Source organism: Vespa velutina, chromosome 1 (assembly GCF_912470025.1).
Source record: "Vespa velutina chromosome 1, iVesVel2.1, whole genome shotgun sequence".
Classification (NCBI taxonomy): Eukaryota; Metazoa; Arthropoda; class Insecta; order Hymenoptera; family Vespidae; genus Vespa; species Vespa velutina.
The window spans coordinates 13,697,375-13,724,460 of record NC_062188.1 but is presented as its reverse complement, the minus strand read 5'-3'; the positions used below and the strand labels follow the sequence as shown (position 1 = coordinate 13,724,460).

The following is a 27,086-nucleotide window of genomic DNA, read 5'->3' as shown; positions in this document are numbered from 1 at the left end:
ATTTTTCTAATATTAACCAAAATCAAGTTTAAGTCGGGATATGCATTTTCTCGTCTTATTATTTTTCTTAACGATACGAAACGACAATAAAAAGCATCTTAATAGATCGCTAAATCAACAGGAGGACTTTAACGCGCGAACTTGCGAGGAATTCGATGACGCACTGCTCTTCGTGCCGGTGTCTCATCTTATCGAGCCGAGAGACGATCGTGACGTCATTTTGTTTATACACCTTCCACACATAATATGTAGTAAGGACATAGATAAATACGTAATAACGGAAAGAGGGTTAGAAAAACGTTACTCAGAGGATTCGAGTCGAAGAAGGTGATAATATAGTGAACGTGGGAGCGCATGTCCTCGCAATAACTCCGTACTTCTCTCTTAAATTTCCCAAGTGTATACTTCCGGACGTTTTACAAAGTCTCGTCGTCGAAAAGTGCACGAAGGAAACTTGATGGTTTGTATTCGATGCGTGGAAGAACTACGGACCGAGTAGATTTTCGCGCTCGAGTTATCATTTAAAATTCGAAATCCGAAATACCATCTCGAAGTAGCATGATAAGTTAGTATAGAAGATTGGCGGTAGATACAAACAAGACGGGAGGAGGGAAGAAGAAAGGCCGACATAAGTTGACGGCCCGTGAAGACGACTTGCGCTGCCGAGAAAATCGTGACAAAACACGCGGCGGTCCGAGAAGAAAGATAATAGAACGCATAGAATTGGCATCGAGGACAAGAGAAGAAAGAGAGAACGAAGAAGAGGAGTAAGTAGGAGTAGAAGCATAGAGGAAAGAAGAGAGGAAAGAGGGAAGGGGGAGGGGAGGGGCAGGAGAGGAAAGGAGGGTTGTGACTCCCAGTGGTATTTATACAGAAGCTGGAGTGTCGCCAAAATACTAGACCGACCCTATCTATCGTCGAAATACAGCACACCTCTTCTCCCGATCTCTCGATCTCCGACTCTCTCGATCCCTCGACTCCTCTCTCTCTCTCTCTCTCTCTCTCTCTCTTAATTCTACCGGGCTCGCGCCTTTCTCTCTCTCTCTCTCTCTCTCTCTCTCTCTCTCTCTCTCTCTCTCTCTCTCTCTCTCTCTCTCTATCTCCTTTTCGCTCTTCTTCGCGCTATGGTAGAGCCAAGAGTACACTCGAGCCACCGTCTACGCGTCCCTCAAAGAGTATCCTGGATATATACTGAAGCATTGCCTTTCTAGAAGCACTCCTATGGCTTTATTTGTCAACCACTTTGTGCCCACCGCCGAACTTACCGGCCAAAATTAAAGCTCCCTGCGGCTAATGGCTAAGGTCATCCTGGCGCCACCGCTGCTACTGATGCTGCTGTTGTTGCTACTGCTACCGTTGCCACCGGGTTAACGTTTGCCAACTGAACTGTCTACCACAATAATGCTCCTTTTCTAATTTCTTTACTTTAATTCGTTATGTCGTCGAATCGTCGCAAGCAAGAAAAGTAACACATCGCGAAATATTCTTTATCTTTCTTGCAAAAACCAAGAGAATGATTAGAGAGAACAAACTAGAATGATTGAGATGACTGATTTTCTTTTAATTTTCTAGATAATCTTTACTATCGTTTACTTCTTCAAACTTTCGATCATCACATCACAAAGATCAATCTAACACGATATTGTTGTATAACTTAAGCGAGGAATTTAATCATTCGGCTTATCGAATTTAAAGTATATTGACAAAATTCTCTCGTTAAAGCACAACGACGCTGATAACGACAAGGACGACGACAATATCCATGGAAGCGGCAAAGCGCGAAGATACGAACGATAAAGCGGAGATTGCCATTAAAGTGTATTTCGCGCGTACTAATTTCCAAGGATTCGAGCGAAGGATTCCGAGTATAAAGTCGACGGCAAAGCACTATTCTCCCGGATTAAATGGGTCATTACGGTAAAGATATCGTGGATATTCCAAATGTACCATCGGATTCGACTTGGTGATAATATCGAAGTAATGTTAGAAACAAAAAGAAAAGAGATACAACGAGAAAGCATTTTCATCGTATTCGAAATCAAAAAGACTTGATCATTCTTTTAAATTTTCTCCATTAACATTATATATATATATATATATATTCAGATACGTATACATATGTAGTATGTAGATGTCTGTACGTTTCGTATGAACTGAAATATGGTCGCATGAGTGGTGTCGGTCTAACGAGCAATTCAGCGACATAACACACCATTAAATCGAAGTAGCATGCTAGATTTTGTCTAGCACATAATGTATAAAAATATATTTAATAAAGAGAAAGAGAGAAAAAGAGAGCAAGGGAGAAAGAGAGAGAAAGAGAAAAAGAGAGAGAAAGAGAAAAAGAGAGAGAGACTAGGAAAGGGGTGATGACAAGAGGTAGAGAGGAAAACGGCGAAGAACGAGAACAGCTGTCGCTGTTTTGGCCTCGATGTGCCCGGCACGACGTTCGCGCACGTGTCACTCGTATGTCATTTACAGCACGATGCCCTTTTTCGTCAGAAAGCGCTATTGGATCTGAAATGAATCGAACGAGATCTACCAAACCAAAATTGTCCGTAATACAGAATACAATGAAATGTTCGCTACCTTCCCCTATCTTACTCCACATTGCCACAACGAGATTCATAAATATGTATATGTATAAAACATAATGAACGAAAAAATAGATTTTGTTAAAGAACATATATCTAAACGAAGATCTGAGCAATCAAATATTGTTCTCCTTCCCCTCTTACGTTTATTTGTGCAATAGTGGAAAGGTTTTAGGGAGGATAAATGCCGAATGGCGTGACAAAAGTGTATGCTAGCTTGTATATATTATAGCATTTATTATTAATGACAAAGATTATAACGAATGAATATTGAACGTGAATGTATGCGAGAGAACCGAAGGTCAATTTAATGCAGTCTTAAGATGATAATAAAAAACCCATTATGATAAAAAAGAAAGTTACTTTAAGGCAAACATTTAGTAAATTCGTTTTATTTTTTTACTTCTTAATTATTGTTTTATTTTTGTATTTATGTGTAAAAATATATATTGTATACATATATATATATATATATATATATATATATATATATATTTCATCTCTGTAATCATTTTGTCAATCATATCATGATCTTACATTTACTAATGAAGTAACGGATATCTTTGACAATTATATCTACAAACGATATCTCAAGGTAACTTAGTTACTATTTGTCCTTTCACTTTTTTTTCTTTAAGCGTTTTTTTAAACGTTGGTCTTGAGTCAGAATTTTTACTCAATTTCAAATTAATTTGAAATTTTAAAACGATTCTCCTCGATTTTCCCATTGATGCTAAATATATTGATTATTTTATTCAAAGAAAAAGAAATAAGAAAAAAGAAACTGTCTACTAATAGATCGACAATGAACATTTTGAATGATATGATAAAAGAAAAATAAAAAATAAAAGTAGAAAAAGAAAAGAATCTCATAATTCAAAAGAATGAAATTTAGATTATTGCGGTAACTGGAATAAGCGAAATAATAGCTAAGAAGTCAGAAGAAAGATGGATTCTAAATTCGTTTTCATACTACCCCTCTTATATTTCACCTCCTGTTTCTACTCATCCATCTCCGCGTTACTACGGAAACCGTTAGACGCTTTCTACTTCATCGAACTCGTCTTTCTATACGCGCATATAGATCTGTTTATTCTGAATATCAAAAAACATTTGACACATTTGTCGTACCTTTATTTTCATTTTTCAATAATAAATTCCTATATCAGGTCATGTATTAGTAAAAAATAATAATTATTATTAATAACAATATTTCGAAAAGCCCGAGTGAAAAATACTTTGATGCATCAAGAAATAAAAAAGATCTCCGTGTAACGACTGAAAATAAAGTTTAACTATTTTCCTGCCAACCAATAGATTGGCCCTTAAATACTAACGCAAAAATTATCATCGGCTGATATGTCGGCGTGTGAAAAGGTACATATGAAAACAATTATATTATTTTTCGCATATACCACGTATTTGGGAGTGACAGTAAGAAGATTAAAAGAGAGAATTAAGGAACATGATTTCGATGTGCATGACGTTATACGACGTGCATGACGATCGATTGCGTGTTTCACAGATGCTCTCACCGATCTCGAAGTCATTCGGTTCCATAAATACAATGTAAGATTTCTATTTATAACAGTGGACCGTAAGGGGTGACCGTATGTCGCAACATATCTCGTCGTCGATATTACGCGGATTAAAGTAGGACGACGTATTTTAAGAATTATCAAATAACCACATTCGTAGAAAACACACAGCGACATTCTCTATGAAATATGGTTCTATGAGTGATTCGCATCTCGGATTCGAACGTCGAAGAAAGATAGGAAGATAGAAAGTTTTCTTCTCCGTTTGTCTTCCCGAACAACATTGATTTTATTTTCGAATGAATCAAACTCAAAAGTTGTAAAATTATAGTGCCAAACTGTTCGGAACGCATAGCCTGTGAGACTCGAGTAAAGATATATCAGAGAGAACTGGTACCATCTCATTAGCCAGAATTCGACCTAATTGCGAAAGAAAACGTCTGGCGCACGCAAATCGTTGTCTCGAGCACGATTGCAGTCTGCCACATCCGTCTTTTCCGCGTTGAACTCGTACCACTCTCTATTTATAGAAATTTCGTCGAGAAGGAAGATCGTCGAAATCTAAGGATTTCGTGAAAAAATCATGAACGAAAGTCGACGAAATATGAAAAAAGGTGCTTGAAAATACTCTCACTCTCGCTCTCACTTAAACTCTCTCTCTCTCTCTCTCTCTCTCTCTCTCTGTCAAAAAAAAAAAGAAAAAAAAAGAGAGAAAAAGAAAAAATAAAAAAGGAAAGAAAAAGAAGAAGAATGGAATAGAAAGAGAGAAAAAAAAGAAAAAGAAAAATAAGGAAGAAAGAAAGTTCAACTCGCACGTGTAATGTGTAAACAACAACGAAAAGTTCATTTCGATAAAGAAATGCTTAGTTCAAAGTTTGCTAATACTCGAATCACACTCGAGCTTGAAAATATTCGCAAACGGGAAGACATAATTTACCTTTGGAAAAAGAATCGTAGTCCCCAAGATGCCGGCTCACACGCCGTTCACATTTTTCACCACCGTAAGGATAGTCCTCCTCTAGCGAGGACACGGCACACGATGATTCGTAGAAAGGGAGAAAGGGAGGGGGGCCAACACCTTTCGTGTAGGGGACTCTCTTTCTCTCTCTCTCTCTCTCTCTCTCTCTCTCTCTCTTTCTCTCTCTCTCTCTCTCTTTCTTTCTCCCTCTCTTCTTCTTCACCTCCTACTACAGTTCACGATCGAGCCACGCGCGAACGCGCCCCGTTCTGGAGGCGCTGTCGGCGATGAGCGACGCAGGACCGCGACGCGCCTTTCCGCTTTCCATCCTCCTCTTTCTCTTCCTCCGTACTCTTCTACTACTTCCTCTTTCTCCTCTCGCTCTAGGAAAATTCTTATCATCGACGACACTAGCGACACTTCGTGGTCGATGCCGCGAATGAAACCAACCTGTCGTATACACGAACGATATGCGTGTTTCCACGTTCAATCATTAGGAGTGTCTCTTTTCTAAACTTTCGAAATCGTCGATAAAACGCGCTAATCCTGCAATTCTTCCATGATGGCCGCCGGCCGACGACGACACACGAGAGAACCAATAAACGCGTGTTCGCCTGCTCTACCTCACCATGTATCTCCCTCTCTCTATCTTTCTCTCTCTCCCTCTTTCATACGAGTCCAACGTTCTCTCTTCTCTTTCGATTATTTAGGGTATCTTTGCGTTAAAGTATGAGAAAAGAAAGGAAGGAAAAGATAGAGAGATATGGTTTTCGGCGGACGACGTTTCCGATGGCTGCCGCGGCGATGTTGAAGAGAGAGAGAGAGAGAGACGCGAAGGCGCGCGCAGCACGAAGACGCGGCCAAAACTGACGGCCGAGAGAGCGCCTTAAACGTGCGCGCCGCGATTTTCCGCGAGCGCGCTTTAGTCTCTCGTTTCTCGCGCCGCTGCGCAGCGTCATTCGTTCCTTCTCTCTCCCTCTCGCTCGTTCGTTCTTGGCATCCTCCCTACCATCGGACGCCCACCACCTGTGGTCTTCCACCTTCCTTGCACCCCCGATCTGCCGCCTCTTTCCACCACTATCGTCACCGGCTCTACTCGCGCACACGCGTCGCGCCACCATCTTGTCACTCCTCTCTTCCTACTTCTTCTTCTTCCTCTTCCTCTTCTTCTTCTTCTTCTTCTTCTTTTTCTTGTTCTTCTTCTTGTTCTTCTTCTTCTTCTTCTTCTTCTTCTTCTTCTTCTTCTCTCACTGTGTCTCTTTCTCTTTCATTAATACTATATTTACCTGCTTCTAAGCTTTTCTTTGTCTTCTCCACTCCCTCTCTCTTATGTCTCTCTCTCTCTTTTCTGTCTTTCTCTCTCTCTTTATTTATCTATCTATCTATCTATCTATCTATCTATCTATCTATCTATCCATCTGTCTATCTCTTTCTCCTTTCAAACCACGCCGAATTCGCGCGCCAATTTGAATGCCCCGATCTCTCTTCTTCATGACTCTGTATCTTCTGTAGAGGTGTATGCGTGTTCTTGTAAAAATGAAACTTGAAAATAGCGAAAAAAAAAAAGAAGAAAATTTATTGTACTTATAAAGGTTCACATTGATTCTTTTAAAATATTCGAACTAAATATGAATGTACTAATTGAAAATAATATAAATTGTAACGATCATAGAACTTTGTTATTAATATAATTATTAAACCATCACATTTTTAATTCTTGAAAGAGAAAAGATGGTTAATAAATATCTAATTTATTACAACTCTTGCAATTACAATAATTATAAAAGATAACCAAAAAAAGGAGTAACATAAACAGCAACAGAATAATTAATTAGACAAACGATAAGAGAGAGAGAGAGAGAGAGAGAGAGAGAGAGAGAGAGAGAGAGAGAGAGAGAGAGAGAGAGAAAGAGAGAGAGGAAATAATGTAAGCGGGCTAAAACAGCAATTTTTATATCCATACTAATTAGCATTAAATGTAATAGGAAAAAAAAAAAATAAGAAAAAGGTAGAGAGAGCATGTTTTTTTCTTTTTTATTTGCTGATAGTCTATGAAAAGACTGCTCAAATTACACGATGTCGGTGCTGACAATAAAATGATCATGTTACGTACGCAAATAAATTAAACTTTCGACGCAAATCGATACTTCGAAGGTTGCACATCACCGTTACATGACACGGTCTTTAAGAGAGTAACATCATGCCGACTATCTTCGCGGGCTCTGGATGATCTTTAGAGATAATTCAATTTCTTCGGTTTGCTACGCGTCGTCCTATTTTATCGTCAAAGCAAGGTTAAAGAATGAACGTAATACTAAAAGCATTAACACAGTGGGCATTTTTGCTATTACTTTAAGATTGAAAAAGGACCATGGTATATTACTTCCGTATGAATTAATGTAATGGAATAAATCAAGAAATATAAAAATTTCAACGAAATAATCGTAAATACGTAAATATTTTCTTTTTTTTAGAACCATTCTGGTTAACATTAACGCGAATATAAATGCATTAATTAAAATTAATATTTGTATCCAACAAAGAGACAAAAGAGTACTTATGTTTATTTGACGAAAAAATATCGAGAAGTCGCTACCCGCATTTTTTGGCAGTTCTTCAAGAAGCGAATACGGTAGTACCTTTTGGATAGCGTTGTATTCGATTCTATCAATAGAATACTGTTTCATTCATCATGGATCATTTGGTGAAGCCCACGCGGCTTATGCGGTCATAGTTACGTTCGCACAAAATGATTCCAAATTTGTTGCTACTGATGAAGAGAGATAAAGATAGAGAAGAAGAGAGATAAATAGAGACAAAGACAAAGACAAAGACAAAGAGAGAGAGAGAGAGAGAGAGAGAGAGAGAGAGAGAGCAACTAAAAAGAGCTTAACGGTTGTTATCGAAAAGTTACGTTGACGAGTCCGAGGATTTGGGGAAAGAGGCGTCGAGTTATAAGCCGAGCGGTTAGACGCGTTCACGCGCACATGCGGTTTGTTCATAGTTTGATCATACTAATGCATCGCATGAAATTTTCTCTGGTGCGAGCCACGAACGTGATGCATATACGCGTACGCCCATATGCTCGTACCTATGCACAACGTGTACGAGCGTTAATCGTATACATATATACATACTTATATATATATGTGTATATATATATATATGTATATATATATATAGTATGGGCATACCGCAACACGTTCAACGATACGACGAATATTTCGTAATTTCACACAAGCGGTGTTCGTTACGTGCGCGCGGTTCGTTGTTCTTCTATTGCGATCGCAACAAAATATATTACGTTTGCCTTTGAAAACGTCGATCTTCGCTAAAATATATTTTCTTCGTTCGTTCCCAAATGATCCTAAATATCGTCCGAGCAGATAAACGAATTCGAAGGCTTCGCGAGATTCCGAAGTCGTCGATGACAGACCGTTGCGGAAGCAGGATATTGAAAGAGAACAAAAATAACCGTCGCTCAACAGAGTGATGTTGAGCCAACATAGTGCCACGTAGTCTACCGCTTCTCGATGTGGAATCTTCTTTTCTGATGGACGGGCCTGTTATTACTGTCGGTCTGACGCCTTACTCCACCCCTAACAAAACGTCGATCTTATAATCCTCGCATCCTGCACCGTGTCAACTTCCATAGTAGCTTTTTAACGAGAGAGAACCCTTTTAACGATAATAATTTGTAAAGATTCTAAAAAAAAAAAAAAAAAAAAAATAACAAAAAAAATACGTAGGTAATTAAATCCTAACGTGTGTATCCTCACGTTCGCCATATACATACAATAGAGTTCTTCTACGAATCAGAGACTACTTTAATCGGCGAAGGATTTATTTTCCCCCGAAGGATTTACGAATATCCATCGAGGAACAAGTCGAGGGAACTTTTAGAGAAAAGATCCATTGCGAATGAAAGCAGGCTGCCGTAGTTTTTTTTACTACCATCGAGAGAGCAGCTTTGCCAAATAACTTTTCCCTCGGACTTTCGAGTGCCATTTTCCAATTAACATTTGATAAAAAGCTTCCCTTCTACATCATGATATACGTGCGCGTACATACTTTGTACGTACCTGTGTAATATACCCACTCGAAAAGTAATTGGGTTATATCGAGTAAGGATTTATCGTGTTGGGAATGGAAGCGGATTCGCGTACTACGCATATCTATCCTTGTACCACGTTAAGTCGGTACATCTAAAGGCATTCGCGGTGGTGCGAATCGAATTAAAATTCCGTAGCATCGTTAGGAGCCGTTGATATAGGAGGGGAGTCTAAAGCACATTGTCGAGAATGAGAATATACCGAACACCGTATTCCGCGTGCTTGCGTGACTTCGCGAGTTTCAGGGTCGTTTTGAAGACAAGCCGGAGGCGCTGAATTGCTCTTTCTAACCCTCCATCTGAAAACCTTCCCAACTGCGTGCACCGCCTCTCGCTTATCCGCTCAAAAACCCGCTTTTCATACCGACGAGTTCGGTATAATGAGCAAAAGTTACATCGATTTTTCTGGGCTCCTTCGAGACGTTTCAGAATTCTCTGCGAACTGTAAATCTCATTCTTTGCAATTCATTACTGTCTCTATATCCGCATATATCGATGTCGGGTAACATTTTAAAGGCATTCGAACAAACTTCGAAGAACAACATTTGTAATGTATTTCGGTTTAGGAAATTTTTCAAACACGCCTGATTAACAACGATGAACATACTTGTTAAAGGCAACAATGACAACTTTCCTTTCTCTTTTTCTCTCGTTTCTTAAAAAAGAAAGAAAAATAAGAAGAAAGAAGAGAGAGAGAGAAAGAGAGAGAGAGAGAGAGAGAGAGAGAGAGAGAAAGAGAGCACAGGTTTCTAGCTAAGAAGAATCGATTCATCTAAGGGCAACGGCTATCCGTTAACGGGATGGAATAGCCTCGAGGGAGAGATCCGAAAGCACGAACGCAGTGTAGCTCTCTGCGGCTCGACGTCTCGCATCGCGTCTCGACACCAGTGCGCTAACTCAGCTTTAAATTAATGCTTGTCCCTTGCAGTAACTTATCTTACGACCCGTTATATTATGGTCCACGATCACCGTTCACTGACAAATGGCCAACTATTTTTCAAGAAATAGATTTGAAAAATCTAAACTGTCAAAGAAAAAAAAAAAAAACTCCGTTTCCTCTAAATGAGTACGCAAATGTAACATGATACGAAAATGTTTTTAAAAATTCTCATTTAAATATTTATCCAGAAATTGGTAGATACAGAGTTTACTTTTAAAACAAACTCTAAGCCTGAGTATTTATTCGATATTTAAACAGATCTGTCTGTAAGCGAATAAAAGCAAGAATAATTTCATAAAACTGGAAAATTAATAAACTTGTTAATCCCTTTGGAGCTTAGCTACATATATTTAGAAGATGTTCAAGTATGTTTTAGAAAGAGATAAAAATACAAAATTACAGATACATTTTACGATCAATGTTTGTACTCGTTTCGGCGATCTCTCGCAATAGTATTTATCGATCAAAACATTCGTTCAGTAGTGAGATAAAAAATTCTTCTTACATTTACGGACTCGAAAAAGAACTCTGAAAAAGTTTGATGGGACGTCGATTTCCATTGCCGGGTATATTTCTCTCGTCGGTTGATTTCGAAACAGGACGGTAGAAAGCGGTGGCTTCTAGTTTGCTCGTTAAAATCTACGAACGTGATTCGTTCGAATCTCCTCGTTTGGTAGGGAACGTCGTTAGTTGGACCACGTCTATGTGGAATGTGATATTTCATCGAGCGCTTTCTGTTTTTCCAATGATACTCGCTGAACGTGGTCGGTCAGATATTATTATTCCAATAGAAGTTCATCAAGACTACCAGACGTATTATTCGTTTCGATCATTCTGTGGTGGCTCGTAATTTCGACGAACTAATGATAATCCAAAATCCGTGATGATTAATAAACGCATTATTGTTACGTGCTTTGATATATATATATATATATATATATATATATATATATATATATATATATATATAGATGAACATCGAATATTTCCATTTCTGACTTTTAACGGGTAACGGTGCTAATATGCTATCATTAGCGATATTAATTTGCTTTTCAAAAAGAAAAAAGTAAAAGAATGCGTGGCGATCGATGCGACTAAAGTATTGTTCGCGCGATTTCTTCGTTAAACGATCACGTCACTCGGTAAGTGACCTGATCGCTGAAAACATTGAAAAATAAATAATGGAGACGTATCTCTGGGAGTATTGGGTAATGACTTGCGCGCGTGTAAAAAGGAGTGAGACAGGAAAACTGAGAGAGAATAAAAGAAGAAATAAGAGAGAGAAAACGTACATCGATTGGCGACTAGAGTTTTCGTCGCGTGGTTTGTTTTTCCGTGGTAGTGGTTTGGGGCTGTTACGATAGGTCTCGGCACATCCGTCCGTAACCACGTCTGCATTCCTTGGCCGGTTGCCCGTAGCGGGCGTTTTCTACTCGACAAATAACTGATTCACCGAGTCGAACGCGTGCTACCATGTGTTGTGTGTGTGTGTGTGTGTGTGACCATCGTCGTGACGTGTGAGACGACTCGCGCTCTCTTTGATTCGCATGGAAGCGTATAATTTCTTTTCTTAGAACGTTCATGAAATAGAAAGGATTTTTCTTTTTCCCTCTCTTTTTTCCTTTGTGTGCCTGTACGATCGATTCGATTCACTTGAAGAAAAAGTTGTTTCTGTTCGAGCGAAATCCTGGCGTAACAAACTAAAACGAGTAGACTCGCGCGCGAACTAACCATAAATATTACCCGATTGTAGGCTATACGAGCGAAGTTCGCAGCAACAAAGCTGATTGGGTTAATCGGTATTTCAGCACGACGAACTGCCCCAACAGAGCAATAATCGTTTCACGGTCACTATATCCGTTGAAATTGCGTTCCCGGTTAACTATAATTGCTGTCGTTCGTTATACGCGAAATCGTTGGTCGCAGCGCGACCCTGTATCGTCATTATCGCGGTTGATGTAAGAATAACGATCGCTCGTAATGCTTTTGAAAAGCGTGATGCCTTTTACCTTAGCTAGATGGTATTACGAAATGCGGTAAAGCAACGGTGCTCGTTACGGACGACTACTTTAACGGCAATCGCTAATAATTCGCGCATGGCAGTGATCTTGAATGAAAGCATAGACCTATACGAAGGACTCTCCAATTAGTGAAACCATACTGCAGCCACGATGCTTTCGACGTGTTTACATTAGAGGTAACGCGTCAGGTTGTGTAGCGTTACAGTGGTAAGCGCGCGAGCGTGTCCGACTATTTACATCATGACCTACTTTCTTCCTATACCACTTCTCTCTCTCTCTCTCTCTCTCTCTCTCTCTCTCTCTCTCCTCTTCTCTTTCGTCTCCTACTCACACGTGCCGAACGCAACGACATTAGTAGGTACGATGTGGGACGAACGTCGCTTCATACTGATGCTTTCACCGATAGATCGATCGATCAATGGGATCGATAGATCCGTGTCTTTATCGCAAAATCAGCTGGTCTCGTTCCGGATGCCGAAGAAACTTTTAGAGAGTATTCCATGGTAGGTAGGTATGTTTCCTGAAGCATGGAGAGAGCATAGGAAGGGATAGTAACAGCTTACCTAACTGAAAATCGTAGACATCGATTTATCGAGCAAGCGTGGCTCTAATACCAGTTCGATGGAGTGGCCGTTAGGAATAAAGGGAAGGAGTGAGTGTGTGTGTGTGTGTGAGAGAGAGAGAGAGAGAGAGAGAGACAGAGAAAGCGAGGTAAGCGAAGGACGATAGGCTATAGTCGAGAGTATATAGAGGCACGCGACAGTAATGGCCAAGTTACGGTATTGTGTGAAGTTTCGTTGCACCGGGGACTTGCGGAAGCTCCACTAGCATCGCCTCCCACCACCGAGTTGATGCCGATCGTGATGGTGCCTGCTGGTAAAAAGAGAGAGAGAGAGAGAGAGAGAGAGAGAGAGAGAGAGAGAGAGAGAGAGAGAGAGAGAGGATTGGAGGGTAGTATTCGTAGTAAGTGAGAAGGGGCGGATAGGTGGGAGGGAGGGAATAGCGCGACCGGAAGCGGAAGCTCGTGCAGGCGCCACCGGAAGTGACCTCGTAATTCTCCCTTCCAGTTCCCCTTTTCATCCCTCCTACTCGGCTAGCTACCTACAACTCGACTGCGCTCGGCTGCATTCGCGTTCGCCAGCTACGCTTCCAGCTGCTACCCCATTCGTCCATCCACCCATCAACTCTGAATTATAGGCCTCCTCTAAACCCTTTTGTCCGCGCTTTTCCTGTCGAGAATACGAGACTCGCTCGTTCGCGATTTTCGGCTCGCTTTTGTTTCGCGCGAGAGATCTTTCTTTTTCTTTTTCTTTTTCTTTGCTCTTTTTTGATTTCTCTCTCTCTCTCTCTCTCTCTCTCTCTCTCTCTCTCTCTCTCTCTCTACATGTCGCTTTTTGTCTTCCTATTTCTATATATTTTTTCTCTTTCTTTACCCTTCTTTCTCTCTGTACACAGTTTTACTCGGTTCGAATAGAAGTCAATTTTAAAAAGATAATCGAATCTCGTTTTACTCTTGGCAAAGGGGAGAGAGACTTGCTTGTACAGATTTTCTTTACTTTTCTATTCCTTTCGAAACAGACGTTTCTGTTTCCAACAGAGGATGAGTTTGCGAACGTCCCATTTGCGTACGTAACGTACGAGATGAACATAATAATGCGTACATAAAAGAAACATGAAGAATACGGAACATACTTCTTTCCAAGTACTTTTCAAAGAAATTATTCGAAATGGAACGCGGTCACATCTACTCACTGTTTTCCCTTTAAACGATAGATGACAAGAGGAAAACTAAGAGGGGTAAGAAAAAAAAGAAGAAAAGCTGCACTCGATCATTTGCAAAATAAGATCAACGTACTCAAATTAAAAAGGATCGAATACCTTCAGAAACGAGAATGTGGCTGTTTTAAAAAATTCAGTTCTCTAATAATAATAACAATAATAATAATAATAATAGTAATAATAATAATCGCGGATCGTATAAGAAGTAGAATAAAGTGTCGCTGGTAGCGTATAAGAAAAGTGCCAACGAAACGCCAGTCAATCGGCGATAAAGAAATGAGAATTAATTTCCGTTAATTGCTCCGGTCTGAAGTTTGCTGAAAGCGTTTTATCGAATTGAAAGCCTTTCAACTTCGTTCTCTCGCACTACTCCTTCTTCTCGAGCGTTCAGAAATGAAATGTCGAATAGACTCGGGAGCTACGACTACGGCGCGTTCATCGTCTATCGCTTCTATGCGCGATATCTTTGTATATGTGTATGCTTTAAGAGAAGGAGAAGGAGAGAGAGAGAGAGAGAGAGAGAGAGAGAGAGAGAGAGAGAGAGAGAGAGAAGAGAAAATGGAGGAGTTAAGCGACGACAATTCGGAGTACTCCCATTGCACTTAATTACACGTGCCCAGGCTTACTGCCGAAAGCGAATACTATATTCCACGGTAGGGCGATTAAGCTTCCTCCAGATATTGGGGGTAGGCAATGGTAACCAAACCGATAGGTAACCAGCCTGCTTTACTACCGATACAAGTGGTATTACGTGGAACTCCTACTGTGAACAAGCACATCGCATAGATGTTGAGATAAAGAGAAAGAGAGAACACTTGATCACGATAGTACTCTGTTCTATTCCCACGTTCTACAAAATCCGAACTTTCATTCGATCCTTCGCGGAGAGTTAACGACGCATCTAACATCGAAAGAGGGAGAAAGAAAGAGAGAGAAAGAGAGAGAGAGAGAGAGAGAGAGACGGAAGAAACTTTTCAAGTTCTACCGAAGAAAATTCCATAATTAATTCTCTCTCATAATTGGATGGAAATGAAGATTAAAAAGTTCGCTGATTCGTTAATAAAAGACAAAGCAGATATGAGTGGTGAAGCTTATGGAACAGGCGGGAGAAGGTGGATGTTACGAAGGTAGGAGATATAGAAGAGAAGAAAGAGGAAGACGAAGAAGGAAGGAGAAGAAGAAGAAGAAGCTGAAGAAGAAGAAAAAGTAGAAGAAGTAGAAGATGTGGATGAAGAAAGGCGCTGGGAATGGAAGCGACGACGTTGAAGAGCGGCGCTAGTTTGGAAGGTAAATTGGCAATTTAACAAATTTGTAAAGTTTCCGCACGGAACTTTACTGTCGCTTTTACTATGAAAGCCGGCTGATCCATTCTAAGAGTATAAATACAGGTATATACAGAATATATAGATGGACATATCCATACATACATGCGTACACTCGTGCGCGCGCGCGCGCACACGTATACACACAAAGATACGTGAAAATATAAACTCCTATCTATAAAGTTACAATCGATATCGTATTTACGTGAATATTCCAATTCACGTAAAGATTATTGCGAGCTGGAAAATACAGTATCATCCATTCTAAGCTTATTCTCTTGGGTCCTATACTCTTGGAAGAAGTACAAGATTAGCAGGAAGCTGCATTCGTTCGCACAAAAGGAATCCGAGGTACTTCAAAGTCCTCTGAGATGTGAGCATCATCTCGCCGTGTGACTGGTGCTAGCTCGAGTTATCGCTTAATTTCCTGCCATAAGATTTCTTTTCTCCTTTTATTTTTCTTCTTTTTCTCTTATTTCTATTTCTTTTTATAATCAAATCATTATTTCATTTCGAGAATATTGAGGAATGAAGCATGTATTGATAGAATGATCATTATTAGTATATATAGTTATATATGTATGAGCTGTTTATTTTGAAAGTTTTTCAACAGAAAAAAATCAAGTTAACATTTATAATAGTTATAATTCTACGTCTTTTTTTGTTTCATTTTTAAATAATTTACAATTTAAAAAAATGGACTTAAGCCACTTTCAAAATAAATATTATGTTTACGGCTCATATGTATATATGTATGTATATATGTATGTATGTATATCACGTGAGGTAATCACAATAATAAATTAACACCATTCCACTCGATAAATAATATCCGATAATACACTACTACTGCCAACAGTTGCTTCCTAATTCACATGCCAGAAACGCGATCAGACGGTGAGGTGAACTTGATATAAATGTACATCTGTACTAGCGGAGAGCCTCCACTATTGAGTGCAGCTGCATCGTGTAAGTCTTTCGGGAAAAATAATATATAGCTTTGCATAACTTCTCACTTCTTACTACAAGATAGAAAATTTAAAGAGTACATACAAAAATGATGGGTCAACGACGACATACAATCATTCGATCACTTTCAATAATCTATTTACATTAAGAAGAGAATAGAGAATCACGTTTACCTCAATTTTGTCGAGGATGAGTATATTCGTTAAGATTTCATTTTACTTTGGTCCACGTGAATTAAGTAGAAACATTTTCATGTGTAGTTTCACCTCGATCAGTTGCACTTAAGAAAAGAGAGATCAGAGAAATAACTGAGGAGAGAAGAGAACATAAAGAAAAAAAAATTAAATAAAATAAAATAAAGAAAAAAAAAAAAAATAAAAATAAAAACGCAGAAGATCCTGTAGCGTCGCTTTGACCTCGATTTCAAGAAAGGGCCGATCGTCCCGAGAGAAACGGAAATCCTTAATTGAAAGCGTCCTCGAGCGGAGGTAACTTTTATAATTCCCCGGTCGATGATTAAAATTAAAAGTCTGGCCGTGTCAGAGGCAGGAAATCGCTGCGGCGGAAGAAACGAAACGAGGAGAAAATCAGAGAAGAGTACCGATATATATATCTCCGGAAAAAGAGAGCTTAACGAAAAGAGAAAAAGAAAGAAAGAAAGAGAGAGAGAGAGAGAGAGAGAGAGAGAGAGAGAGAGAGAGGAAGAGAGAGAGAGAGAGAGAAAGCAGCAAAATCTCTCGCTTGGAAACCCTTTAGATCTCTTCCAAGGGAACTTTCTAGAAGTCTGACCTTTTGCCTAGTCTTACGGAAACCTTTTGGAGTACAGACTTATTGAACCCAACTCCGAATGATCGCGAATTATTTGCTTTCCATTTGAAATGAAAATATATCAATGTTAAGAAAATTTATTTACAGACACACACACACACACACACACACACACACACACAAACACACACACACACACACACAGATGTATACACACATGATATCAATAATTTATACCTTTGGACAATACACAATATAGGTATCTCTTTTAATTCTAATAAAATATAGGTTTTTATAGAAGCTAATCATCCATTATAAGGTTACATTGGAAAATCCATAAGGATATTATGCATCAGGCTGTTCTCTTTCTCTCTCTCTCTCTCTCTCTCTCTCTCTCTCTCTCTCTCTCTCTCTCTCTCTCTCTCTCTCTCTCTCTCTCTCTCTGTCTCTCTCTCTCTCTCTCTCTGTCTCTCTCTCTCTCTGTCTCTCTCTCTTTCTCTTTCTCTCTCTTTCTCTCTTTCTCCTTCTCTCTCTCTCTCGTTTTCTCCCCGCGTTGCAATATGAGAGATGCACGAAAAGCCAGAGACATCCATCTCTCCTGACAATCCCTTTTTGCATATCCCCTTCGTACGGTTTCATCGAGCCCTTCCTTTCTCTTCGTCTTGCCCACCCACCCGTTACGTTACCCTCACTCTCATCTCCACATCTCTACGTCTATTCGGTCGTCTTTCCTTATTTATCATTGGTCGTATAATTCACATTGAGCTCTCGTTTGATTTCAAAAGTTGAAAAGGAGAAAAGTATCTAGATAGATTCAAAAACGAGAAGGAAAAGAGAAAGGAGTGTAAGACGCATTTATGGCTCTCTACGTTCGTTCGCGTTCGCGACGTGAACAGGCGCGCGCGCACTGGAATTCGAAGTTCGAAAGACGAATCGATACACGCGTAGGGCCGTAACGTTAGCGTAGGATGAAGGGCATCGTTGCTGCTTTGCAACTCGAACGATGCGTCGCGATCGCCATTTTTTTATACGACACAAACGTTTCATAAGTTTTATCGACAAAATTTTATCTATTTTTCAATGAAAAAAAAATATATGTATGAGAAAGAAAAAGAGAAAGAGAAAGAGAAAGAGAAAGAGAAAGAGAAAGAGAAAGAGATAGGGAGACAAAGAAAAAAAGAAGATATAAAGCTTATTTGCACATTTCGTTTAAAGCCGTTTACTCTTCGAAAGAAACTTCTTCTCCTCTCTGATAAGAGTATTAAACGAAAGAACACGATACATTTATAAATCCAAAGGTCCAAACGAGAGAATTCGTCGACTCGTCGAGACTAATTAGATAGTCCTCGTTTGTTATCGTTGAATCGCTTCTCGATGCAACGAATATTAAATACAATATACAAATAACAGATAAGAACGATGAGCGAAGTAAATATCGAAAGATAAGTAAACAACGAAATTATTATATGAATCCTGTACGTACCAAAGAGTATAGAAAACGAAATCAAACAAAGAATATCTCGTAATTAATAACTACAAAATTGTACGAAGTAATGAACAATACAATAGTTATAAAATAATAATATAATAATAAAATAATAATATCTAGATATAGATATATAATACGATGTCCTATTGAAACTCAAAGAAGAACTTAATGAAATATAATGGTTTAACAGAAATAGTATAACCTTAGAGATCGTAACGAAGCAAAATTATGATGGAAGCGAATATCAAGAGATTTTACTAAAGGCTATTGTGAACTTGTAGTAAGCACTACAGTTTTGCGAAATCATTGATTCTGTTCCGAATGGAGACACTACATTGGACTAAAGTCTAAAGGCCACAGAGATGAGTGAAGGCATTGCTAAGTGCCTTATATGTACTTGTAAAACATACCTATATATATATAGGTATATATATATATATATATATATATATGTATATATAGATGAACATACAAAGTACTTAAATTATGGAAAAGGTGGGAAAGAGAAAGAGAAGGTTGTAAAGTCGTTCCGCCTCTAGCGTCTAATTAAGCATGTTAATTCATTTCCCCCGACTCACATCTTCAAGAGCTTATTCGCGGTTGTGAGGGCAAGGTTAAACGTATAGCTATGAATGCATCGTTGCATTACCTATGCCTCTACATATCTAGATACGCATACATATCAGAACACACAGACGTAAAAATAAAAGCGGTTCGGCTTACGTGCTATCTAACCATTAACATCTCAAGGTTAATTAATAAATATAATGTAAGAGAAAAGAGTTGATCTTGATAAAAGTGAAAGAAGGAATGACGTTAAGCGAAGTCTTATATGCAAAAAAGAAAAATAAACGAAAGTATTGTATCTAGATCAAATATGAATATTTTATTCGTCTGTAGGTACACGAGTGCATAGTGTATGGTAACGTTGCTATTCGTTCAAATGACGACCCGAATGTACGAAGATGAAGGAAGATAAATGTCACAATCAGCAAGGATGACAAAGAGAGACGTCGCGTCCACCGTTTCATAATGGCGTCAATGGCACTTCCAAGCGTATATAAAGTTAAACATAAAATTGGCGTCGTTATATGCCCTCTGTGCACTGAGTACGAAGCTGCTGCTCCTCGTTAGTTTCAAACTAATTAGACGACGAAGAGACACTCGTCTCTGAAACTTATGCGGACGAACGACGACAGATATCTTCGCGACTATATTTTTTGAGAGCTCTCGTGGGTGAACGTAGTCTTTTAAACGTAGCCTTTTAACAATAGCCTTTTAAAATCGTAATTTCTATTTCCGCGATATAGTTCCCTTACGTCAATGATCGAAACTCTACGTAAACGCTCATGACTAAATTTCATTTAAGCAATAATAACCTTCTTATTCGAACTTTTCGAAATACGAATTTTAACTGTATATTGTATCAATTTAAAAATGTTGATTTAACCGTTGTATTTTACGAAAAAAATTAGGTATATTTTGTAATTCGGTAGGCCAAATAAAACTTTGAAATCGTTATAAACGGAACAATTTTTTTTATCGAATTATTTATATCAAATGGTTGACCTACATTTAATCGTACCATATCTAAATATAATTTTAAAAAAGTAGCTCTTTTATAATGCGTCGTTATAACGATAGGATATTTCGTTTTTCATAGCACAATATAGGCAAGAGCGTCTCGCCGGCAAAAGGTTGCCTTTTTGAAAAATCACGTAATTGGCGTCAAAAGAGTCCGATAACGCGAGCTTGGAGCTATGCCAAGTGATAAGGTGCTAGTAGAAAACGACCGAAATCGAACGAGTGGGAACGAGTAGTGAAGAGACAGAGAGAGAGGAAAAGAGAAAGAGAGAGGAAGGGAAAGTAAGAGAGAGAGGGAAAGAGAGAGAAAGAGAAAGGGAGAGAGAGAGAGAAAGAGAAAGGGAGAGAGAGAAAGAGAGAGAGAGAGGAAGAGAAAGAAAGACAAAGAAGGAAAAGAAAAAGATAATGGAAAAAAATGATAAAAAGGGAATGTCGTTTTGTGACGAGTCGATGATAGCCGATGAATTTTTCACGATGAAGCGAGATCATTATTCTCAAATTAAATAAAAAAAAAATTCGATTATTCCTTTCACATAAAGACGGCTTTTTTCCTTTTTATTCTTTTTCTTCTGTTTTTTTTTTTTTTTTTAACGTTTGGAAACATCTTGCATTACATTATTTATATAAGAATGATACTTTTTTCGAAAGAAAACAGTGAGAAGACCATTGGTCGTCTCAAAAATGGGGTCACGTTGCGAAGCAAAGAAGAAAAACGTGAAATTCGATAACGACCCGAGAAGTATAAATCTTAGAGGAGCCATGGAATCGCGACATGAAAATTCGATGAGAGAAAGGCGACGATGCAACGAACAGGCAGCCTTGCCAGAGATGGAACTTTCGCATTTGTGGAAGATGATTTTTAAAAATAAAGTTCTGTCTCGATTGAAACGGGAAAAAAAAATATTAGAATTGTGGAAAAATGGAATAGCGATCATCGAACTTTCATTTTTCTTGAATCGTTTTCGCATCATAGTACACACTCTATCGTCGTTTCAAAATGTACGTCTAATTTCGACTCGACGCTTGTACTCGAATTATTTTTTTCCTCATAGAAGGACCCAGAGCTTCTTCGTCTTTTTTCTTTTTTCTCGAATAAAAAAAAAGAATAAAAAAAAAAAAAGTTTTTAAGTACTATCCGAAGCATTTTTCACCGTTTCTGTCCATTACGATCCATAAACACAAGCGACTACTCTTTTCTTCGGTCCCTCGTTTTGTCATGCACACAAGATACGCTTCTATTCGAGATATACGATGCTAGGTTTTCCTCTTCCTCTTATCCTCGTCGAAACAACAGCAGTAAAACCACGGTTCGATCCCTTTTCTCTCCGCCAGCACTACCACCATCACCACTATCACCATTGGCACTAACCACTACTATTACCTACTCTCTCACATTCTACCATGTACCTCTGTAAATGTGCCAAGATAAACTGCAAACTCTGAAATTCAGCATCTCGTGCCCCACCTCTTTGTATTTTCTCCCTCACGCTCGTGTCGCTGCATCCATGGCAGTATAACACGTGGTACTGCGTGTATATACGTTTCCATGTAACGAATAAACAAAGCTAGATGAAGAACGATGAGTACATCTTATGAAGGTTAAGCAATAGAAACGGAAGTAGGTGCTATTGCTGTTTACAGAATGTCTTTTAAGTACATTCGTACAGGAAATTTTTCGTTTTGATTTTTATCGTGTTTTAATTTTTCGAAAAAAAAAAAAAATATATCGATCCAGTATATGAGAGATCGAAAATAATAAAAATAAATATTTTATCATGTTATTCCAAACGTTTCCATTTTTAACACACTTTTTTAAAATTTCCAATCGCTTTCAAAAAAAAAAAAAACAAAAAAAAAAAAAGAAAACAAGTGCAAATACATTCTCGGTTAGATCTAAACTTTTTTATCACGTAAGTTAACTGCCGGATTACAACTTTTTCTTCTCCTTCTACTTGTTGTCCTTTTCCTTATACCGCCATTTGGTCCCTCACGTTCTACAACCAGTTCTATTTCTACTTCTATCCTAACCCGCGTATAGCAGCTCTTCTTCTTGAAATTCTGCCAAGTTCTTTCTGCGAAAACGAAAAGCGTTATCATAAATTCGCGAGACCGATTCGGGTTATCCTACGTCTGTGACGACAACGACAGCTGTCGCGGTAAGATTCCTCAGGTGGCAAGGTAAGTAGTTTCTCGCGGATGTGTGAAATTTCTCGATAGATACAAAGTAGAAGTCGGACGTGATAAATTACATCGCGCTGCGCACGTTAAGTCACGAGTTTGTTCTAAAAATAAATCTATCGGACGTCAGAATTGATTGCACAGAGGGAACTCGTTCGCGCATTTAAATCGTTCGATCGACTATCGCGAACGAGAATATCGCGCTTCATAGCGCCATTTTTCGTCAGATTCGTGTCGAGCCGAAAACGTCGCGAGATTTGCCGGATCCTCGAGCATGGAATGGGAGACATTTTGGTGAGAGTATCTGTTCGCTTTCGAACATGGATAACTCCAAGTGGGCACGTTCGTTTTTCGACCCGAGGGCCAACTGGTTCGTGAGCTAAATTAAAAGCACGATTCGCTCGAAGGCACCCGTCTTCTCCCTTTGATCCATCGGCCGACGGAGTTTTCTCCCTCTCTTTGTCTCTCCTTCTCTCTCCCTCTATCACACTCTATCTTTGTCACTCATTCTTTCCGGCGGCTGTGCACGTGACGTTATTACGAAAATCCCTCGACTCGCGGAAAACGGAAAATCGAAGTACAATATTTCGACGTTATACATCGCCGAAAATTCGAAGCGAACGTTGACTCGCGATTTTAATCGACTTTCGTATGGCTGCAAAACCGAATCGAGAAGTAAGATATATATATATATATATATATATATATATATATATATAGAGAGAGAGAGAGAGAGAGAGAGAGAGGGAGAGAAAGAAGTAAAGAGCAAAAACTAAAGTAAAGCATTAGAAAAATATGGAACTATCTCGGTGTATTTCCTACGTCACACTTTTCGTTTTAAAAAACGATAAAAAAAGTCAAAGGAAAATAACGTTTCGTCCGTCATCGAGACGCGTGTGCCGTAATGGTGACGTAAATAAAAGTTATTTCGACGTTGCTTCCGCTCCTTTCCGACGCACGCTCCAAAAGTGCAGCCACTTCAATGATTATTATAAACTCAGCGTCTCCGATTTCAAAGCCTTTCCTCTTATGAGATTTACTTCATCTTCTCTGAGAACGTGTCCGTTTACAAGCTGAGAGAGTTTCTTCTGTGATCGTTAACAAACGAAACACGGCCGGTAAGAAAAAGCCAGGACACTGCAAACTCGTCGAGAGAGTACCAACGCGATCTACGTATGTATATATGTATATATGTATGTATATACATAGTACATAAAGATGTATGTACTCATTGGAAAGCATAGTTTTACGGATGAAAAACGATCGACCGGAAACAGGACCATAGTGGATAAGGAAAAACGCGCGTGGTTCTTACTTTAAAGCGAACAACAAAGAAAATTTTCTCATTTTCTTGTGGATCGCTAATGTTTCGTGCCTTGGCAAAATACTATTTGCTTTTTTTCTCTCTACTCTTTTTTTCTCTCTTTCTTTCTTTCTTTCTTTATATCTCTATCTTTTTCAGCAGAAAAAAATAACATTAAACTATATCACATGTACGTGTACACGTACACCGATATTTAAAATTATATACGTGACAGGATAACGTCTATATTTTGTGCAAAGCTCGTCGTAAAACGCGTTAAAATCAAGCAATCACAGCACTTTGATTCGGCACTCGTTTCAAACGACTCGTCACGATGCACTCTTATTTATCGAAAATCCTTCAAAGAGCACTGCCGCGTTATATTTCGAGGGCGATGAACTGAAACGCATGAAATTTTCACTTTCGTCAATTTTCTTTTTGATCACGCGGAAACGACGATCTTCTCTCTCTCTCTCTCTCTCTCTCTCTCTCTCTCTTCCTCTTTCTCTCCTACGTAAGACGTAGAAACTTTAAATACGTACAAGCATTTCCGCGACGCTCCGTATACTCGATAGATGAACGTCGACATCAAATTGTCTTCTCGTTTCCTCTTCGACTTCGATCAGGATCTTCGAGGGTAATTGTCGGCTCGCCGCGACTCGAACTTTTGAAGATACGCCAAGATAATCTTCGTTCGAGGCTATTCCACTTGGAGCCTGTTCCGTTCATTTCAATCATTCGATATCAGAAATGAATAAAAATTTCAAAGGCCCAAAGGATAATAGTACGATATTATTTCTGCGCTTAACGCGACAAGTATAAAGACCTCCAATAGAATTCACAGATTCGCACTTTCCTTACACAGTAACAACACCGCAATCCAGGAGTGATACTCTCGAGAGATCAGAATCGGCCGTCTTTCGAGCGACGACGATGACGACGATGATGATGACGATGACGAAAATAACGACAACGACGAGCGTGATACATCGACGACGAGCATCGTCGTGATGCTCGTCTCTGCCCGACTCGATTATTTCGAATTCGAAAAAAAACAGAGGACGCTCTTAAAATCGTTCCCGACAGGCACTCCGACCGCTGACTCAGGAAAACATTCAACGAACGCGCGGACACGTTTCCTCTTTGATCCCCGAGGAACAAGAAAGGATCTCGTTTTCGCTTCGAACACCGCGAGAATAAACCGTGGCCAAAAGGAAGTAAAGGTATCGGCAACAACCTGTTAATCATCCGACGTAGTCTCACGTGCACTGTCACGTTAAGGAAGACGACGAAGAGTAGATGGAGGAGGGGAAAATGGAGGAAGAGAGGAGGAAGAGAAGGAGAAGGAGGAGGAGGGGAGAAGGAGGAGCGACCACCTGATTCTCAATCTCGTTAGGGCAGGCGCGTTCACACGCTATTCTTCTCTTCCTCTTTCTCGATAGAAAAGGAATGGCACACCCGCGATTTCCACGAAAACTACTCTCTCTCTCCCTCTCTCTCTCTCTCTCTCTTTCTCTTTCTCTCTCTCTCTCTCTCTCTCTTTCTCTTTCTCTCTCGCTCTTCGCCTGCGAAGGGGTACGAGCGCGCGAGCGCGCTCTAGACGATTCGGCAGCGGTCGAAAGTCGACGGCGCTCTAGCAGTGACGTTCCTCTCTTGCTTTCTCTTGGCCGCCGTTGAACGATATTTGCAACGAATAGAAGGGTTGATGGTGGTGGTGGCAACGTCGGTGGTCGACGGTCGGTCGGTCGATCGGTCGGTCGGTCGGTTGGTTGGGCGATCGGTCGGTCGGTTAGTGCAGGTGGTGGCGGTGGTAATAATGCTAGTGGTGGTGGTGATAGTGGTGATGATAGTGGCGGCAGTGGTGGAGGTGGTAGTGGAGGTGGTGGTGGTGGCGGCGCTGGCGGATGGATGTGCCAGAGTGCGGGCTTACGACGGAATGAGAGGAGGAAAACTCGGCTTAGGAGGCCACGGCACAGCGTGGCATCGCCGAGTCTGCGATGAGCGGAGAGAGTTGCGCGTTATCGACCCATCCGCGGTGCTATATTCAACCGCCAGCGGCACGCCGCGCCGCATCGCTTCCTCGCTCTATATTCTTCTCTCTTTCTCTCTCTTTCTCTCTCTCTCTCTCTCTCTCTCTCTCTCTCACTTTCTCGGTCTTTTTTTTTTTGGCTTACTCTTGTGATATTACCAAAACCGTACCTAGCACGCGCTCTTTCTCTTCTATCTAATCTTGTGCTCAAGATCCTTTCCTATTTTTTCTCCCGAAAGCTTGTCCTTTTTTATAAATCCACGCACAATCATTCAATCACTCTTCTTCTGTCTTTTCGTCGATCGAAATGTGAAACCACGCGACTTGAACTAACTCCACGTTTATCCCTGTTACCGTGAAAAATTGTCGCACGTCTAAATCAAATCGATTTTCGTCGTACGCCAACGAACGAGCGATTCAAATATCTCTTCCTATCGATTATTCGTGATCGAATTGTCCAGCCGATTTTCCACGAGCGACGTCGGGTCAACGACAGAGGTGCCACTCGAAAGTGGGAATGCGCGTTTTCGGGCGAAAACAAGCCGACAGAGAGAAAGAGAGAGAGAGAGAGAGAAAGAGAGAGAAAGAGAGAGAGAGTGAGAGAGGGAAAGAGAGAGGCAATGAGAGAACCGAAATTAAATTCGTCGGGCTTGAAATTCGTCGTCCGAAAGCGGCGCGCTATTAATTATATTAAATTATTTGCCGCGATTTTTTCTGTCCCACACACGTACCATAAATACTTGAAGATAATAGTCCATGCCCATTGTCCATGCGTAGTACATACTAGGTACGTGCGTTCACGCCACTTTGTTTTAATTTAAATGAATTTTCCCTTTTAACCTTTTGGAAACGACTTAAGAGAAACAGCTTGATACAGGTTTTTCTTTTCATTTCGTTCTTGCCTCTGCGAGAGTAAAATTCTTCGATATTCGCAAGAAAAGTCGCTCGAATAATGGACGATGTGTGCGTGTATTCCGTGATGTAACGGAAACGATAAAACGAACGCCGTGGGTCTTTGTTTAAAGTCGATATTTATAACCGTGCAAAGCATACCATTCTCCATCGTTTCCTTCTAATCGAATCTATTTATATCCGTTGAACTTTCCTCAATAAGTAATTATCAATAAATCGAGTTTCATCTATCCGCAGATCATACGATGACTCGTAATGATTGCAGAAGCTCGCACCCTTTGCATTGGAATCATTGTTAAATCAGTATATTACCAATGATAAACAATTCCATCGATTAATTATTACACATTGCCATAATTTGTCATATTTCAAAAAAGATAAATTGGACATCATTGAAAACACATACATCTATAAACACACGCACATACACACACACATACATATTTCAATTTTTGTTATCATATACGTGTACATAAGGAATGCTTCGAATTATTGTTCTATGTCAACGTTTATCAAATGCCTTCGATAATATGAAAAAAAAGAATCTTAGGATATAATAGAGAAAAAGAAACAAAAAAAAAAGAATATCAA

General features: G+C 39.6%; 1 protein-coding gene across 24 annotated transcripts in view; it reads right to left on the bottom strand.

Moving 5' to 3' along the window:
- The window catches only part of LOC124948123, a 309,114-nt gene that overhangs the window by 173,829 nt on the left and 108,199 nt on the right, over window positions 1-27,086 (bottom strand). The window contains exon 1 of one of the 24 annotated variants that reach the window (XM_047491438.1): window positions 24,097-25,373. The exons of 19 other annotated variants lie outside the window; for them this stretch is intronic. In XM_047491438.1, coding sequence (XP_047347394.1) covers window positions 24,097-24,102 — 6 coding nt within the window. In that variant the 5' untranslated portion in view covers window positions 24,103-25,373. Of the gene's footprint in view, window positions 1-1,265; window positions 1,287-5,069; window positions 6,717-24,096; window positions 25,374-27,086 lie in introns of those variants that run through there. 4 more of the 24 variants (XM_047491373.1, XM_047491448.1, XM_047491466.1 and 1 more) reach the window with 4 other exon arrangements.